Below are 19,818 nucleotides of genomic sequence, written 5' to 3'. Positions count from 1 at the left end.
AACTTGATGTTGAGGGATAATTTATTTATTAGTTTTTATGCGTTTTATTGCAGAATAGCGTTAACGCACGTTCATTTCGTGTTATAACAGCATCAGAATCCCTCGGAAAATGTAGCACCCGCGCCCTACCGGGCTTGGGCACCAACCAATCCCTCAAGATTCTGCAGATGTTATAACACAAAAAAACATGCGTTATCCCTAAACTGAAGTCCACCCTGCTAACAATTGTGTCACTGGCCTCTTTAAGTGACTATATGAAAATGTGATTGCATGCCTCCAGATCTATGCCAATTTTTTCCAAGTTTAGAAAATGCTGTCTCTACTTAGTAACTTACAACAGAAAGAAATTTCAAGAGATTTTATGTGTTTAATAGACATTTTATCTACGATATCATGTACAGTAGAATATGCAGTAAACTTTTGAAAGCATTAGACATGCTATTAAAATTTGATGTAAAATATAAGAAATTTAGGTGTGCTTTGTATCTTACACATCAAAATATTTATCTAAACAATACTGTTCATTTTCAATTTCTAATGTATATCTGGTATTTGATCTGGAGGCACATCCCTTTAAAACCTGTGGATATGAAAGGTCTTGAAATGGCCCATAGGCAGAACAATGTATAATTATGGGAGTTTATGACCAGTCATGTGACCAGGTCTCATTGGCTGCTGTACTTGTAGTCTTTAATTGGCAACAAAATTCACTTGGTTTGGACAAAACTCTGGGAATTGCAGAGAGGTAATCTTCATCTCTATTTGGCAACAAACAACATGTAAGAACAGGAAAAAGGACATGTTCACGGTCTATACTCTATGTAGCATTTATGCTTCATTGTGTCTGAAAGGGCTGATGGACCCTAATTCAACTTAAAACACTGACTGACTGACCAGTCATGTGCGTAATGTATATCTGGTATTTGATCTGGAGGCACATCCCTTTAAAACCTGTGGATATGAAAGGTCTTGAAATGGCCCATAGGCAGAACAATGTATAATTATGGGAGTTTATGACCAGTCATGTGACCAGGTCTCATTGGCTGCTGTACTTGTAGTCTTTAATTGGCAACAAAATTCACTTGGTTTGGACAAAACTCTGGGAATTGCAGAGAGGTAATCTTCATCTCTATTTGGCAACAAAGAACATGTAAGAACAGGAAAAAGGACATGTTCACGGTCTATACTCTATGTAGCATTTATGCTTCATTGTGTCTGAAAGGGCGGATGGACCCTAATTCAACTTAAACAATGACTGACTGACCAGTCATGTGCGTAAGTATGAATTGTAAAAGTTACAGCAAACTCCAACAAAGCAAACAAAGGTGGCCTCTGATAGAAGAAAAAAAAACGTTCATTTTTTTAAAAATTTATTTCTTCAAGTTCAGTATATTCATAATATTCATCAAAAATGATGAAATAAGATACAATAACAATCATCAACCTTGATTTTCATTGCATTATAAAACTTGACTAGTGCTGTATTACACCTTAACAAGTGAACTGATGAGCAATTTTCATACAAAGTCCACTTATTACTTTAATTTGTACATCATTATTCATTCATACAATAAATAAAAGCATCTGGAATAGTTTACAGCATTTACAGACATGCAACATAATCGTTAAAAAAAAAGTTATCAAATACGACAAGCAAGCAGAATACTGTTACAGTACCAGTAAGTAATTTGTGATTTCTGCAAACATTAACTGAGAGCAACTCTATATCCTTTACTGCTAACATTTTAACGGTCACATTTATGAAACATACTCCAGCATTTCTGCTTCACAAAACATCTTCTGCTGGTGCTTTGCAAATTGTTGTGATGCACATATCTTTGCTTATACTGTACACAGTGGCATATAGAACAGCCTTTGAAACACCATTAATTTGTAGACGTTTGTACTAATAATTTCAAAATATCTCGTTATGAGCTTTAAAAAATCTAATTCTGATAACTTATCATCATTTCCAATCATATTTATAATATAATTATTAGATCTTCAATTAGTCTATTAATATTATCTACTTGCTTTGTCATAAAATGTTTGAATGATGTTTAAAATATAGTTTATAACAAGATATTGCATGCTTACTGCACCTTTTTGTTTTGTGTCTGTATCATTAACAGTCAATTTACTATGTTTTTGGAAAACAGAGAAAATATCTGTAAAATGCTAAAATAGCTGTTACAAAGGTCTGACAGCCGAGTGAAGATAAAACTTTAAAGATATGAGCCGCGCCATGAGAAAATCAACATAGTGGCTTTGTGACCAGCATGGATCCAGACCAGCCTGCGCATGATCCATGCTGTTCGGTTTCAAAGCCTTTTATTGGAGAAACCATTAGCAAACAGCATGGATCCTGACCAGACTGCGTGGATGCGCAGGCTGGTCTGGATCCATGCTGGTCGCAAAGCCACTATGTTGGTTTTCTCATGGCGCAGCTCAATTATAATCTTCAGAGAAGTCTTCATTGACGAAATTCATCTCAAATAGAGATCGAACTTGTGACCTCTTGTACTCTACTGATCAAGCCAACTCGGCAGGCCAGGACTACAGCCACCTTACATTGTGTAATGAAAGTCCATCACACGTCCATCATAACCCTGACACCATCGTCAATTTACACACAACCTAGCTATTTGATTTAGTAAAATGCTGTTGAACACAATTTAACAGAAATACATCGTGCTGTTACAGGACAAAATTTTCACTCAACAATATTAAACCTCTAGCCCACATTCAAGCAGAGGAAACAAAATACAAAATGAATAAAACAGAAAAAATACACGAAAATTATATTAGAGCCGCTCCATGAGAATGCAACATAGTGCATTTGCGACCAGCATGGTTTCTCTAATTGCAATAGGATTTGAAAGCAAACAGCTTGGATCCTGACCACACCTTGCGGATGCTGGTCACAAATGCACTATGTTGTTTTTCTCAAGGTGTGGCTCATTTATAGATGAAAATTACAATTTTTCAGATAATGAGCTGGGGAATCTAGATCATATTTACTATAATTGTAATATAAAACAACAAACTGAGGGCTAAAAATTAACTTTACTCATTTAAACTCTTCAAAATGCTCAACATGGGTTAACTTTCATTTATAATGCAATACAATATACTGGAAATGCCATTTTTTATATTATACAAAGCAAATAAAGAACTATAACATTCTGTCAATGACTATAAACAGTCTGGTAAAAATCAGGCACAGAAAATTATTTGGCAAATATTTTCCCTGTAGAAGAAAGAAATGTGAACACCCCTCTATTAATGTAACTTGCACAATATCAATGAATGAGGTTAAAATGAGCTTAATATGATAATTTTTATACTGAGACCATTTTGGTTTCTCATTTAAATATCAGAGTCTACAATAGAACAAAATTCATAAATTCTACGCATTCTATTGCATTAAGATACCTTGCAGCACTTCATGTTATTTGTCTCAAAGTTGTACAACTGAAGTTTTAAGTCCAGTCTAAAATTCTAGAATTCTATTAGTTGTTTTGAACACAATTTTAAAATTGACCATATCCACAGACCAATAGACTAGTCTCCAAACTTAAATTGGTTTCATAACCTTGGAACTCAATTTTCCTAGTTCTTCAAACAGTTCCAGAAGTTTTTTTAGTGTAATTCTAAATGGTGCATCACTACACACAAGCACTATATTTGCATATCTACTAAATGTGTGACCCAAGAGTGATTCCCTTGTTGTTGAAAACATAAACCAATTCTGATACATCTCTTTCATACAGGTATAATTCGAACTCCGTAAAATATCTTCTATAGAATATCAGACTCACCATAAATATAAAAGAATTACTTTCTAAATCACAGATTGCACAGAACTTATCACATGATTTATCTACAGCATGTGATTGGACAATATTGTCACATGTCATATCATACGACTGGTTTATTCTGAGGCTCCATATTTATTTTCTGGGGTTCCTCAGACTTGACTTTGGTGCCGAGTTGGTCCCCGATCTCGACTTCCTTGGGGTGCTCGACTGTAAGGGTCTGAAAATAATGAAAAATACTGTGATTAACTTTCTCCAAGTTTGCATTATAATAGTTTAAACAAGAGCTGTCTCCATAGGATGACATATGCCCCCGATGGCACTTTGAATGAGTAGTTATGGCCGATGTTAGAGTTTAGGACCTTTGACCTACGGAGCTGGGTCTTGCGCGCGACATGTCGTCTTACTGTGCCACACATTCATGCGTAGTTATTTTAAAATCCATGCATGAATGACAACGATATGGACCGGACACGCCCATCAATGCACTATCATGAAAAATGACCTTTAACGTCTAAGTGTGACCTTGACCTTTGAGCTACGGACCTGGGTCTTGCGCGCGACACGTCGTCTTACTGTGGTACACATTCATGCCAAGTTATTTGAAAATCCATCCATGGTTGACAAAGATATGGACCGGACACGCCCATCAATGCACTATCCTTTAATGTCTAAGTGTGACCTTGACCTTTGAGCTACGGACCTGGGTCTTGCGCGCGACAGGTCGTCTTACTGTGGTACACATTCATGCCAAGTTATTTGAAAATCCATCCATCGATGACAAAGATATGGACCGGACACGCCCATCAATGCACTATCCTTTAATGTCTAAGTGTGACCTTGACCTTTGAGCTACGGACCTGGGTCTTGCGCGCGACACGTCGTCTTACTGTGGTACACATTCATGCCAAGTTATTTGAAAATCCATCCATCGATGACAAAGATATGGACCGGACACGCCCATCAATGCACTATCCTTTAATGTCTAAGTGTGACCTTGACCTTTGAGCTACGGACCTGGGTCTTGCGCGCGACACGTCGTCTTACTGTGGTACACATTCATGCCAAGTTATTTGAAAATCCATCCATCGATGACAAAGATATGGACCGGACACGAAAATTGCGGACAGACTGACAGACTGACAGACCGACCGACAGACTGACAGACGGACAGACGGTTCAAAAACTATATGCCTCCCTTCGGGGGCATAAAAATGTAATCAACTTGACAATGAAATAAAGATTCACACTGCAGGTTCTCTGAAGGAAATAATAAAAATCTGTAAATAATCTTAACAAACTGAAAGTGAACATATACCATGATGCTGGTATTTACAGGAAAACTAAGTTTACGTTTGTCCTTACTAAATAAAACAATGGAACATTAATGCAGTACAAAATAGCAAAGAAGAAAACATCCAAAGAAGCTGTTGCTGTATAATGGCGAAATGAAAGAGGAAACTGTGGTTACAGAATACAAATTTGTGTTGAAAAGTACTTAAAACAGTTCAAACTCTCAAGATAGTTTAATGCATTTTTTACAGGAAGAAACGATAATGTTGTATTTGACAGGAGGGGAGTGGGGCAAACCATCATCTTTTCCACCGTGGTTTATACCTTTTTTTTTTAATTTTCATGCACAGTAAATAGTCTAGAACCCAGTCCAACAGAATGTAGTCTAGCCTAGAGCCCCATTCTTAATTGCCTACAAAATCTAATTCATTCAGCATTTGTTTTTACTTCAGTTTTCATGCAATAATTTAAAAGTCTAGCTTTGAATACTGCAAACACACATTATAGTTTTACATCATCTCATGTAATACCTATTAAAAAATACAATATAAATGCATTGAGATGAAGTCACAAAACACAGAAAGTTTAAAATATGAGCCGTGCCATGAGAAAACCAACATAGTGGCTTTGCGACCAGCATGGATCCAGACAAGCCTGTGCACCTGTGCAGTCTGGTCAGGATCCATGCTGTTTGCTTTCAAAGCCTATTGTAATTAGAGAAACCGATAGCGAACAGCATGGATCCTGACCAGACTGTGCGGATGCGCAGGCTGGTCTGGATCCATGCTGGTCGCAAAGCCACTATGCTGGTTTTCCCATGGCATGGCTCAATTATTATTCCTTGCATTTTGTATGATTATAAGCAGTCCGATTCAGAAATAAACATTCCAATAGTTTCAAGATGCATAAAGTCAGATCACAAAGAGGTTGAGATTTATATGTGTAAGAAAAAAGAATATGCATGAGAGCCTTCAAAAAGCTTTACCGCAAAATCACAAATTTTTGTGAGCTAATCATTTCTGCTGTATTCGCTAACTTTCTACAGGTGTATATTTGCAAAAGAAAATTCTTGTGAGAACAATCATTGTATAAGTAGGCACAATTGTGACCATTCTGTTCAGTGAACAATCATTTAGCCTCCCAAAAATATGTGATTTTACAGAATCATTATTTAGTCCCATTTTCATATCTTTTAGACAGTTTTCATATTTTAACCAAGCTTCATTACAAGATAGTGTAAATCAGCCCTATTCCTGTCTTAATCCTACCAGTGATACAAAGACCTCTGCAGACATACTGGTACCTTGAATACTGACTGCAGGGCCATTATCAACACATCTCTATCAAATTACCAAATCTTAATAAAATGGCGGCAATTTGAATATGAAAACAGTATTAAACTCTTTGAATCATCAGAAAATCTTTGACATAATTATGCATATTCATAGAACTTTCTTCACATACACTATATTTATATCTCAACCTCTTTATTCATGAAGTAAAAAGAGAAAATGAGAATATTTTACCCCTAAGATAATCACAATGTGTCCGAATTTATTACATGTAAGGATATCTGTACCACATGTCAGTATGTGACACTGAAAAAATGTTCTAACTAATAAAAATCTTTTTTTTGTGAAGATCAAGACTTTTAGTGACCTGTACTGCCTTATGAAAAGTCTAATATAATAAACTGATAATAAACTAACCCTAACCCTAACCCAGGTTTAAAGAAGAATTTCAAAACCTACGTAAAAGCTTCAGCATTTTAATGGGTTTTTTTACCACTGACAGAAAAAAACTGAAAAATCTTATTGGTTTTTTACCCATGACAAGAAAACCTAAAAGTTCAAGCATATTATTGGTTGTTGACCAATAGCAGAACAACCTAAAAGCTCAATGATCTCATTGGTTGTTTAGAAATGATAGAACAACCTTCTTTTAAGCACAAGCATCTTACTGTTTGTTTACCAATAATAGGACAACCTGAAAGCTCCAGCATCTTACTGGTTGTTAACCAAATCTGGAAGTTCTACCTTCTCAATGGTTGTTTATCAATGACAGGACGTCTTTAAATTTCCAGCATTTTATTAGTTATTACCAGTGAGAGAACAACCTGGCATATTACTGGTTGTTAACCAATTACAGGACAACCTAAAAGCTCCAGTATCTTATTGGTTGTTTACTAATGACAGGATAACCTGAAAGCTCCACCATCTCATTGGTTGTTTACCAGTGACTGGACAACCTAGAAGTTCAAGCATCTAATTGGCAGGTCATCCTCAAAGCTCCACAATCTTACTTGATGTTTACCTAAGAGAGGTAACAACCATCTTATTGGTTGTTTACCACTGACAGGACATCCTCAAAGCTCCACAATCTTACTTGTAAGTTATCCTCCACATTTGAAAAATTTATTTGGTTATCTGGTATTTATATGCTACATTGTGTTATATGTCATGTCACATGTTCTTATGGGCCCTGAATTTATCAATAAACTTGAAACTAGTTTATTTCAACACAAATGAAAATTCCCCTTTTCTTAGTTTTACGTCGTATTTTTCCCCCTCCAAAGGGCACCGACCCCCTTCCCCCAAAAGGGAAAAAAATCACTGTTGTTGTTTACCTAAGAGAGGACAACCATCTTATTGGTTGTTTACCAATGACAGGGTTGAATCAATGGTGTCATTTGAAATTCTACCTCCATATCATTTCATTCAGCACCTGTGCTTGAATTCTGTGAATGCTCTCAAGGGTAGTATTTATGAATTTAGAGTCAGGGCTGAATATTGTCACTATTATGCAGAAATTTGGTACAGTCCCTTGAAGGAAACTGGCCTTAGAATTACTAATGTCAACTAAAATCAAAAACAATTGTTCAATTATTCATTTAAAACTTAATCCAAAAGATGGACAACAGAAAACGTCCAAAAATGTGAAGTTTCTCTTTTTCTTTTAAGCATGGCTGTATTAGACTGCAATTTTCCCATAAGCCCTAAACACTGAAGCAGTTACTGTGCCCCTATTTCCCCCTTTCATATTTCATTTTGATACCTTTTTATGTACATTACTTCTAAATATTCTTGTAGTTCATTTATTTTCTTCAATTTATGATTGAAGTCTGAAACAGGCGGACATAAAAATCTCAAAAATTCAATTTACTAAGTTTACTGTATTTACCTCAAATTTATTCTCGTTTTAATAAATAAAATGTCATAATTTCATAAAGCACTATACACTACCTTAATCAAGCTTGGTTTTGTTGAAAAATAGTTAAAATGAGCCACACCATGAGAAAACCAACATAGTGGCTTTTGCGACCAGCATGGATCCAGACCAGCCTGCGCATCTGCACAGAGTGGTCAGGATCCATGCTGTTTGCTAATGGTTTCTCTAATTGCTATAGGCTTTGAAAGCAAACAGCATGCTGGTCGCAAAACCACTATCATGTTGGTTTTCTCATGGTGCAGCTCAAATGATGTTTAGAAGAATGAAATTAAACCAAATAAAGATAGCTAAAATATATGTTACCAAACTGCAACATTTTCATTTCAATGTCTTCTGATATTTTAGACCATCCTAAAAACAGTGCTTTATTGTTGCAATAATTAAAATTTGAAAAAATAATCACAATTATACAGCCAGAAAGTGTGTAGATGTACTACAAATTTAAAGTAATGCTGCTTCACATTCAACTGTAAATATAACAGTTTTTGATGAAAATCTAGCAAACTTATTCTGAAACAGTAAAGCATTATCAACAACTATTTGTACAAATCTCTTACTGGTAAATCAAACAATAGAAAGACAGAAACATTTTGTCAAATTCTGTATAATCATGCAAAACAATTAATAACACTTCACTGCTTTTCCCACCTCTGTCAAATGCATAGAAAATATCCTCATTACATTCTGAAGCAAGCCTGACGTTCAACATAAAGTTTGGCTAACACAAATACTGTGAAATCGTTTAATTTTGTTGGCATGAAATTTCATGGTTTTGGTCAAAAGGGTAATTTCGTGGGGATATGAATTCATGGATTTCAACTTTTGAAGACAAAATGAATGGGAATTTTACTTGTTCGTTGGGATTAAATATCGTGGATTAACTGAACCACGAAATCCATGAAAATTAGTCCCCCACGAATATTAATGATTTCACAGTAAGCGTAGTTTAACAGGTGATCTCAAAGTTTGGACAACTGATACAGCTGATCTCAAAATCTGCATAACTGGTGCAGATGATCTAAACATTTGGATAACTGATGCAGCTGATCTCAACATTTGGATAACTGATGCAGCTGATCTCAAAGTTTGGACAACTGATACAGCTGATCTCAAAATCTGCATAACTGGTGCAGCTGATCTCAAAATTTGGATAACTGATGCAGCTGATCTCAACATTTGGATAACTGATGCAGCTGATCTCAACATTTGGATAACTGATGCAGCTGATCTCAACATTTGGATAACTGATGCAATGGATCTCAATATTTGGATAACTGATGCAACTGATCTCAAAATTTGGATAACTGATGCAACTAATCTCGAAATTTGGATAACTGATGCAACTAATCTCGAAATTTGGACAACTGATGCAAAGAATCTCAAAATTTGGATAACTGATGCAGCTGATCTCAAAATTTGGATAACTGATGCAATGGATCTCAAAATTTGGATAACTGATGCAGCTGATCTCAACATTTGGATAACTGATGCAATGGATCTAAAAATTTGGATAACTGATACAGCTGAACTTATACTTTGGCAAACTAATACAAGTGAAGTAAATCACCTGATCTCAATATTTTGCTGACTAACACAAGCCTATTTTCAAAATTTAGCTGACTCCTACAAGTATAGTATACCATCCGATCTCAAAATCTAGATAACTAATACAGCTGATCTCAATGTGGATAACTCATAGAAGGAAAGTATAACAGCTGATCTCAATCTGACTAACTGGTACAAGTTTGATTTATCAGCTGATGCCAAAATTTACAAAATAAAAAAAAAAACAGACAGTATATAAGGATCTTACATGCCTGCCTGTGTAAAACGGTGTTTTCCCTACCCGAGGGACAGTGTGGAATGGAAAACCGAGCGTTAGCGAGGTTTTTTATCCATGCTGTCCCGAGGGTAGGGAAAACAGATGTCTTACACAGGCAGACATGTTAGATCATTTTTCTTGCCTATCATGTTCAAAATAAATCGAGGAGACAAATAGGTTTGGGTATTTCCTGACATTATTTATAAAGTTTATGACGTCACAATAGTACAAGTACTATGTGACGTCACCTTAGTGCACACTATTTTAAACAAGGTTTTTCCCTAGGGAAAGACAGGAATATCTATCCCCGGCGCGTGCTCGGATAAATGTATACTTTCTCCGCTAGGTTAATTAATACCCAAGTAACTGTTGTGTCAGGTTATGCTTCACAAACAATATACAGTCAAACATGTGTTAAGGACCACCTGTGAACAGAGATCACCTGGCTCAAAAGACCACTGACATACATGTAATGCAAATGAACGGTCTCTGCCAGTTTCTCCAAAAGATGGTCTTTAAAGATAGATTAAACTATAGTCTGATTCAAAAAACCTTTCACCCAAAAACTGCATAATGTAACACATGAATTTACATAAAAGGTGACTGTATTTAACAAGAAATAGGGGTGTAAAGAGAAAACCAAAATTTCAAATATATAATCCTTTTGTTATATGTATTCTACTTCCATATATTGGTCTACTAGGAATATGCTCATAACTTCAAATCACAGATCTTTTTGAAACAGACTTTAATCTATAACCAACTAAACAAAAACCAAATTAAAACAGAATCGAGATAAAACTAAAGAAAGCAAGAAGCCCTTACCCTGCTTACTATCATCATGCTCAGGTGGATTGGAGCCCATAGGTGGGGGACTTCTAAGATGAGGAGGTGGGGGACGGGGATATGGGGGTCTAGGTCCCCGGGGTGGAGGATATCTATCAAATGACAGCGGTGACCTTCGGTCTGGAGGGAATGGAGGTCTTATGGCATATGGAGGTGGTGACATGGCATCTAGTGGAGGAGGTGGGGGTCGTGGCCCCATCGGTCCTGGAGGGAGTCGTCTGTCTGGAGGTGGTGGCATTCGATCTGGTCCTATCGGAGAGGCCCGGTAGTCATCATCCCTGTAACATGAAACAAATAATGAATTGTTACTCTCAAATGTAAGAATGAATACATAACAAAGTATTATGATTGCTGAAGTTATGCAATTAAAACCTGAATACCAAATATTCCAAAGTATAAAAAAAATATGTATTTTCATTCTTCCACTGAAGTTAATTTTAGTACTCAATGTTTCAAATTTCGTGAACCATTAAAAAAATAAAACACGGAATCCTTTAAACTACTGTATTCTTCTTTTGGAAAATCACACAACATTAACTTCCTAGATGTTTAAACACATCTTTGAGGGAAAGTTATATAATTATATGGAAAAACAAAAGCATTAATTTATTAAAAGTTGGATTTCTACATTGAAATCTCAAAGAGGTACAAATCAAATACTCTTTACATTTAAAACACATATCATCCATGCTATAAACTGTTAGAAATCATTAACTTTTTTTTAAATTTATGCAACCTCATGAAATCATGTGTTCTATTACTAATGTATAATAGATTTGAGCTGCGCCAGGAGAAAATCAACATAGTGGCTTTGCGACCAGCATGGATCCAGACCAGCCTGCACATCCGCGCAGTCTGGTCAGGATCCATGCTGTTCGCCAACAGTTTCTCTAATTGCAATAGGCTTTGAAAGCGAACAGTAGAGATCCTGACCAGGCTGCGCGGATGCGCAGGCTGGTCTGGATCCATGCTGGTCGCAAAACCACTATGTTGGTTTTGTCATGGCGCGGCTCATTTTGTTTATTTCTTTGCTTGTATTGCATCTATTAACAAAAAAAACAAAAAAACTAAGAAAATTTGTTTGTTTATTCTGTATTGTAGATATGGTTTATATCTCACCTTGAAGTGAGACTAATTGACATCGACATCAACATTGTCTCACTTCTTGACCAGATATATTCCGTATTCACAAAAAAACTAACAAATATTTTCTTCATATACACCTGTTTATTTAATATTTCACATATTTTAACATATATCATACAGCTGCGTATAAGTTGTAGCATATACATGACTATTGTATGATGAATTATATTTTTAATATCCTGTAACCATGTTAGCTTACAATGTCCAGCTACTTATTATACATGCTTAAATCTCCTTGAAGTCAAGTCCAAAACTAGAGATGCTTTTGAGAAAAGCGCATGTCTCCCCCAACTGCCCCTCTGAAAAATGTTAGTTTCTCTAGATGTTTTAGATGAGTGGATCCAATTAGATGGTCTAGATGAGTGGATCCAATCAGTAATTCAAGGGCCATAAATCAAAACTGCCTGGGCGGATTTGGCTAGTTATCAAACTTGGGTAAGGTCTTATGGCCAAACACATTTTGTTCAAGTTGGGTGAAGATCGGATGAGAAATGTTCGACTTAGAGAGCGGACAAGAGTAAACAGACGGATTTTTTCGGTAATTCAAGGGCCGTAACTCTAAAATGCCTGGACCGATTTGGCTAGTTATCGAACCTGGCCGAGGTCTCAGGGTCAAACACATTTTGTTCAAGTTTGGTGAAGATCGGATGAGAAATGTTTGACTTAGAGTGGGGACAAGAGTAAAAAGGCCAATTTTTCAATAATTCAAGGGCCGTAACTCCAAAATGCCTGGACCGATTTGGCTAGTTATCGAACTTGGCCGAGGTCTCATGGTCAAACACATTTTGTTCAAGTTTGGTGAAGATCGGATGGGAAATGTTTGATTAAGAGTGCGGACATGAGTAAAAAGGCCAATTTTTCGATAATTCAAGGGCCGTAACTCCAAAATGCCTGGACCGATTTGGCTAGTTATCAAACTTGGCCGAGGTCTCATGGTCAAATACATTTTGTTTAAGTTTGGTGAAGATTGGATGAGAAATATTCGAATTAGAGTGGGGACAAGAGTAACAAGAGCACCGCCTTGCGGGTGCTGACGCTCATCTGATTTTTTTTGTATAATAGAAATATTGTCCTACCCATGATTTTCTAAGTCTAAAAAGGGCCATCATTCTTGCAAAAAGCAGGATAGAGTTATGTTTCTTGATGTACAGTGTCCACTTATGATTGTGAAAAACTGTTGCAAGTTTTAAAGCAATAGCTTTGATAGTTTATGAGAAAAGTTGCCTTAAACATAATACTCAACCAAGAAAATGATTTTCTAAGTCCAAAAAGGGGCAATAATTATTGCAAAAAGCAGGATGGAGTTATGTTGCTTGCTGTACAGGGTCAGCTTATGATGGTGAAAAAGTGTTGCAAGTTTCAAAGCAATAGCTTTGATAGTTTAAGAGAAAAAGTTGACCTAAACATAAAACTTAACCAAGAAATCTGATATTTTCTAAGTCCAAAAGGGGCCATAAATCTTGCAAAAAGCAGGATGGAGTTATGTTTCTTGCTGTACAGGGTCAGCTTATGATGGTGAACAAGTGTTGCAAGTTTTAAAGCAATAGCTTTGATAGTTTAGGATAAAAGCTGACCTAAACATAAAACTTAACCAAGAAAACTGATTTTCTAAGTCCAAAAGGGGCAATAATTCTTGCAAAAAGCAAGATGGAGTTATGTTTCTTGCTGTACAGGGTCAGCTTATGATGGTGAACAAGTATTCCAAGTTTCAAAGCAATAGCTTTGACAGTTTGGGAGAAAAGTTGACCTAAACATAAAACTTAACCAAGAAATCTGATATTTTCTAAGTACAAAAGGGGCCATAAATCTTGCAAAAAGCAAGATGGAGTTATGTTTCTTGCTATACAGGGTCAGCTTATGATGGTGAACAAGTATTCCAAGATTCAAAGCAATAGCTTTGATAGTTTAGGAGAAAAGCTGACCTAAACATAAAACTTAACCAGGCAACGCCGACGCAGACGCCGACGCCGACGCCAACGCCGACGCCGACGCCGACGCCAACGCCGACGCCGACGCCGACAACCGCTCAAGTGATGACAATAACTCATCATTTTTTTTCAAAAAATCAGATGAGCTAAAAAGACAGATTTATGGTAATTCAAGGGCCATAAATCCAAGACGCCTGGACCAATTTGGCTAGTTATCGAACTTGGCCTAGGTCTTATGGTCAAACACATTTTGTTCAAGTTTGGTGAAAATCGGATGAGAAATGTTCGACTTAGAGTGCGGACAAGCTTTGTGACAGACACACACACACACACACACACACAGACTGGAGCAAATCAATATGTCTCCCACACCACTGTGTGGTGGGAGACATAATTAAGTTGTAAGAGAAGTTTACTTTTCATGCATGCATACACACAGTATTATTCTTTCAAAAATAATTATATATCTGAAAGATTTTTTAAAAATTTTATCACTGTTATATCACAAATATTTGGATACTTAAGTAAAGAAAGTACTAAGTTAGAATATCTCTGAAGTTCAAAGCCTAATGTGGAGTCAGATATTTAAATACAGTGCCACTATGCTCACTCGAGCATCGTGACCAGCATCTGGGTGTATCTTGAACAATGTATGTGGCCCCCATGCCATTTTCTATCTATTTTTTATTTGTATTGCTTGCAATCCTGGATAACTTAAACATTTTTCTCATCTTCATGTGACTTCACGCAATTGGCGTTTTACAGTACCGTAATTTATGAACTTATTTTCAGTAAACATTTTTTTCTTTCAATCTTTCATGCACCAGTATCAGCATTATATCTCAACCTCTCTTCTATTTGTACCAACCCACAGACTGAAGACTTAACATCAAGGAGAACAAAATCATTAAACATGTGTTCTATATAAATACTATGTAAATACAAATACATATTGTTTAATATTATATATTATAGTTACAGTATACATGGATAGACTATTTGTACACCGTTTAACTTAGCTATCACCTTTAGCTACAGTATAATGTATATATTCTGCTGATACTGTAAATATCATTTTGCCATACCAAGAACTTACAAAAACATATAAGAGGAAAATGAACTGCAAAATATGTTTTCAGTTAATAAGTAGTGTCTTCAACTTTCTACCATTAACAGATGGACCAAATGATTGGCAAATTCTGTAATTTATCTAAAGACATGTTTTGTTTCTGAAAGGCCAATAAACACAGGACAGGATCGGTGAGCTGAACTAAAAACAAGCATCGCAATCTTTGAGTCCTTAAATCATTATGCTGCATTAACTATCAAATAAAAATGAGCCTAGCCATGAGAAAATCAACACAGTGGCTTTGTGACCAGCATGGATCCAGACCAGCCTGCGCATCTGTGCAGTCTGGTCAGGATCCGTGCTGTTCGCTTTCAAACCCTACTGCAATTAGAGAAACCATTAGCGAACAGCATGGATCCTGACCAGGCTGCACAGATAAGCAGGCTGGTCAGGATCCATGCTGGTCGCAAAGCCACTATGTTGGTTTTTTCATGGCATGGCTCAAATTTCATTCCGTTAGTGCATATCACTTTTCAAGACTGAAAGAAAATCTCTGGCTCTAAATTGCATTCATTTTACGGATAATGTTTAAAAATCTTTACTGTAGGTTCAATTTGTTAGAAGGGGCAAATGATGCCGTAAAACACATCAGATGTGTGAGTTAACATTCAACAGATTTTAAAATGACTCCCCGAAAAGCACCTATTTCTGCATCAGTTTGAATGACTACTACTTCTGACCAGAAATAGAACTTCAAATGAATGAAATTGTAAGTTTAATCTGAAACAAGAGATTTCACCTACAAACAGCTGGGTTTCTTTGCCTGTGGGTAAGGGTAATTTAACCTTGACCCTAAATGTAGACTAACTCTTGCATGCAGCACATCTCATCTGCTTAACATTTAAGTAAAGTATCATTGAAAGCTGAAATAATGAGTGTTAAGGGTGAGGGTCATTGCCTGTGACCTTGACCTTTGAGGAACTGACCCAACTCTTAGTGTAAGACACACTCATTCTCATCACGCTTAAAATTTGAGTGAAGTTTAAATGGAACCCCTTTAACTGCTTAGATAGGAAGTGTTTCAAAAAATGGACAGCACAAAAACACCCAAGAACATAGTATGCCCACTTAAGAAATGGTGCAAACAGTGAACCATTCAAATAAATGAAATAATCTCCCTTGAAAATGATCCGGGAATAATCTTCGAAAACATTCAATTTTGTAGCACTTTTAAAACTGCATCAACAGCATTTTATCAATTTTCTCTTTCAAGGAAATAATTCAAATTAGTGCTGATTATATCTTGTTTGTCTTCTATAATTTTCAAGGAGGTATTATCTTTGAGAATTTCCCTGACTTTTCCACAACAAAATAGACAGTTTCAAATTTTGTGCCTGTTTCAGAAAAAGACTGATATCCATGACTTTTTCACACATGTGCAAACTCAGAAGAAGGTCTTAATAAAAGAAACAAAATTTCACAAAAGAACAGGGCAGCAATCAAAGGTATCAGCAGTTTTTAGTGAGTTAGTATAGCAAACCTAAGCCTGGGGGTTACATGTCCATGCACTGACCCTCGGGATCCTGGTCTCTCTGGGGGCGGAGGTGGAGGACCATTCAGCATACCTATAATGTAAAGTACACATCTTTATTGATATGAAAGTTTTCACAGTGTACATTCATGACTTACATAGCTTTCAGCAAAGGAAGTCGACAGCGTATTTATTTGTAACTCAATTAGGTCAGTGGTATCTAGTTTGTAGGTGCCACCAACATAAGTAATATGAAATAAGGCACTGCCTAAATCGGGAATCAATCCGACTGCCCATATTTGAACTGATGTGCAAGATGTTGCGGTTCCAACAAGTTATGTGGACGCTTATAAGGCACAAGGAAACAGCATATTCTTCAAAAAAAATCCGAAGTCAGAAGCTCTGTGCACCTGCCGGAAGGACACATTTTTTAATTTGATAGTAGATATCTCATTCGGTATATTGCATATTACTGTAGAGGATCGATCCCCTAATAAATTTCATTTCACTGAGTTTAATGTTGCCCGGACACAGTTATAGGTCATAAGATGACTTTCAAGTTTTTGATAGTGGGTGAAGACCCCAGGTACCCCTCCAGGCATTATGTCAGGCAGGAGCAGCACGTTGGTAGAACTAGAAACGTTCCACAAACCAGTTGGTTGGCTCCCTCACATGCAAAAATTCTACAACCAAAGTAAGCTTTCAGGCCTAAAGTGGTGAAGGGCAAGTGATTAGAAATCAGTGACCTTAACCTCTCAGCCATGGAGTCTCTTATTCTTAATTTATCTACTTCACTCATAATAGCAGAAATTTGCATACCTTAATCATAAACTTGATTATAATATTACATGAGCCATGCCATGAGAAAACCAACATAGTGGCTTTGCAACCAGCATGGATCCAGACCAGCCTGTGCATCCACGCAGTCTGGTCAGGATCCATGTTGTTCGCTTTCAAAGCCTATTGCAACTAGAGAAACCATTAGCGAACAGCATGGATCCTGACCAGACTGGGCTGATGCGCAGGCTGGTCTGGATCCATGCTGCTCACAAAGCCACTATGTTGGTTTTCTCATGGCGCAGCTCATATATTTATTTCCTATTTCATTAAATATTTGTAATGCTTGTTTTCTATATATACATGTATATATATATACATAAGGAAAATGTATAACATTATATTCTGTATACCTACATACCATGGATACTCATGTTAAACTCTAAAAAAACAATCCTTATGAATCAACATTTGATACTGTCAGAAGTGTTTTTCTCTCAAAAGCTTAGAAGTAAGGAAAATAAATAATGACATTTACAAGAATTAATGGGGGATTTAATGAAAAATAAAGAAATATTGAAACAGTTGAATGGGATTCTACATACAATGATATAAACAGATAGAATGATCTCGATAGTGCAACAAAACAGTAAATATAGAACTGACCAGGTGGTGGCATTGCTCTGTGTGTAATTGGACGAATCACCCCGGGTGGTGGACCTTGCATCAACTTCCTCTCCAAGTCCGTCAACCTAAATATAGATACACACACAACTTTTATTTCTAGATTTACAAAGGTAAGTTAAGGTAGTTCTGCACTTTTGGATCGAAATTTTTTCTACAATGTAGAATTTGATTAAACTCTTGATTATTCAAAACTTCAAAATATACCTAGAAAATTCAGCAAATGAAAAGGACATGTTCGTGTGCTTAATTTTTTGCTAGACTGATTTTAAAAATTTGGTCCTCATACAATTTTTCATAATGGGAGTCTATGGGAAAATAGCAACTTTCATAACATTTCCGCGAATAGAAAATTTTCCACAACGTAGATTTTAATGAAACTTCTGCCGTGAATAAATGTATGGCCTATAATATAGTGAAATAAAATGAATAGATCCGTGTGCTTATTTCTGAGATATTTGGCCATGTTTAAAGTGAATCGTCTATTTGAAGCTAATTTTAAGATATTATTTTGAATTATTTAACGTGTCAGATGTTTTAATATCATATTTTCACTTTAGAGAGATAGTAACTGTTACAATTTAGTAAATTTATTCACAGGCTGCCATTAATTCATAAACTGATTTTCATTTCTGTACGCCGAATCCAGGCGATATTATACATTTTCCGGATAAATGATGTTACACCATCACTTCCAGTTTATCAAATGTGCAGAACTACTGATATATAATGATATCCTGAAGGAAGTTTCAAGCTTATACTAGAGATGCTTTTGAGAAAAGCCCATGTCTCCCACAACTGCCTAATCATCTTAATAGTAAGTCAGTCTTTATATACTGTTTACTTAATCCACATGTGCATGCGCTTTCTTGACACCAAAAGGACGCCTATACTACTAGTAGTATAGGTGCCAGTTTAGAGGTAAAACTGCGCAAGAAATCTGAGTGTTTTTGGTAAATCAAGGGCCATAATTCCGAAGTGCCTAGGCCGATTTGGCTAGTTATCGAACTTGGCCGAGCACTTATTGGCAGACACATTTTGTTGAAGTTTGGTGAAGATCGGATGAGAAATGTTCGATTTAGAGTGCGGACAAGCTTTGTGACAGACAGACAGACAGACAGACACAGACACACACACACACACACACACAGACTGGAGTAAATCAATATGTCTCCCACACCACTGTGTGGTGGGAGACATAATGATTCATTCATAAATCTTCATGGAAAATCCAATGCTGGTTTCCAGTTGTGAACCCAGTGGAGTAGGAACCAGCCACCTTCATGTCCAGTAGCTGACACAAAATTTATAAGATTAAGTCAAAGATTAAGCTGCAAAAGACTAATAGAAATGTTGAAATTAATTAATATATCCACAAGATATAATTTTATATCTTTTACTGGGCATCACACTTACTTTTGTCGCAACATTCCACACTCATGTCTGGATTCCTTCAATTCTCTTTCTGCTGCTCTAGTTGCTAACTATAAATAGAGAACAATTCGAAATAATTTTGTGTTTGAATGAAAACTTTAAACATTCATCCCTAAGTTTTTAACAACAATAATTGTAGATTCTGTTCTGTTTTTGTAGGGTTTAACATCACACCAACCAAGTTACAGGTCATACGGCAACTATCAAAACTTTTGATGGTGGAGGAAGACCCCAGGTGCTTC

At 36.4% G+C, this 19,818-nt stretch overlaps 1 protein-coding gene across 7 annotated transcripts in view; it reads right to left on the bottom strand.

Moving 5' to 3' along the window:
- Nucleotides 1-1,353: 1,353 nt before the first annotated feature.
- Nucleotides 1,354-19,818, bottom strand: part of LOC123539806 (transport and Golgi organization protein 1 homolog) — a 60,239-nt gene continuing 41,774 nt past the window's right edge. For 3 of the 7 annotated variants that reach the window (XM_053546503.1, XM_053546477.1, XM_053546505.1), the window contains 6 exons: nt 19,559-19,626; nt 18,125-18,210; nt 16,691-16,775; nt 10,987-11,285; nt 8,643-8,690; nt 1,354-4,038 (listed from right to left, as the gene is read on the bottom strand). In XM_053546503.1, the coding sequence (XP_053402478.1) occupies nt 3,971-4,038; nt 8,643-8,690; nt 10,987-11,285; nt 16,691-16,775; nt 18,125-18,210; nt 19,559-19,626 (654 nt within the window). In that variant the 3' untranslated portion in view covers nt 1,354-3,970. Of the gene's footprint in view, nt 4,039-6,637; nt 6,710-8,642; nt 8,691-10,986; nt 11,286-16,690; nt 16,776-18,124; nt 18,211-19,558; nt 19,627-19,818 lie in introns of all 7 variants that reach the window. The other 4 variants (XM_053546483.1, XM_053546499.1, XM_053546492.1 and 1 more) reach the window with 4 other exon arrangements.

This window comes from Mercenaria mercenaria, chromosome 1 (assembly GCF_021730395.1).
Source record: "Mercenaria mercenaria strain notata chromosome 1, MADL_Memer_1, whole genome shotgun sequence".
Lineage (NCBI taxonomy): Eukaryota > Metazoa > Mollusca > Bivalvia > Venerida > Veneridae > Mercenaria > Mercenaria mercenaria.
The sequence above is the reverse complement of the archived record's forward strand: the minus strand, read 5'-3'. Positions and strand labels throughout refer to the sequence as shown.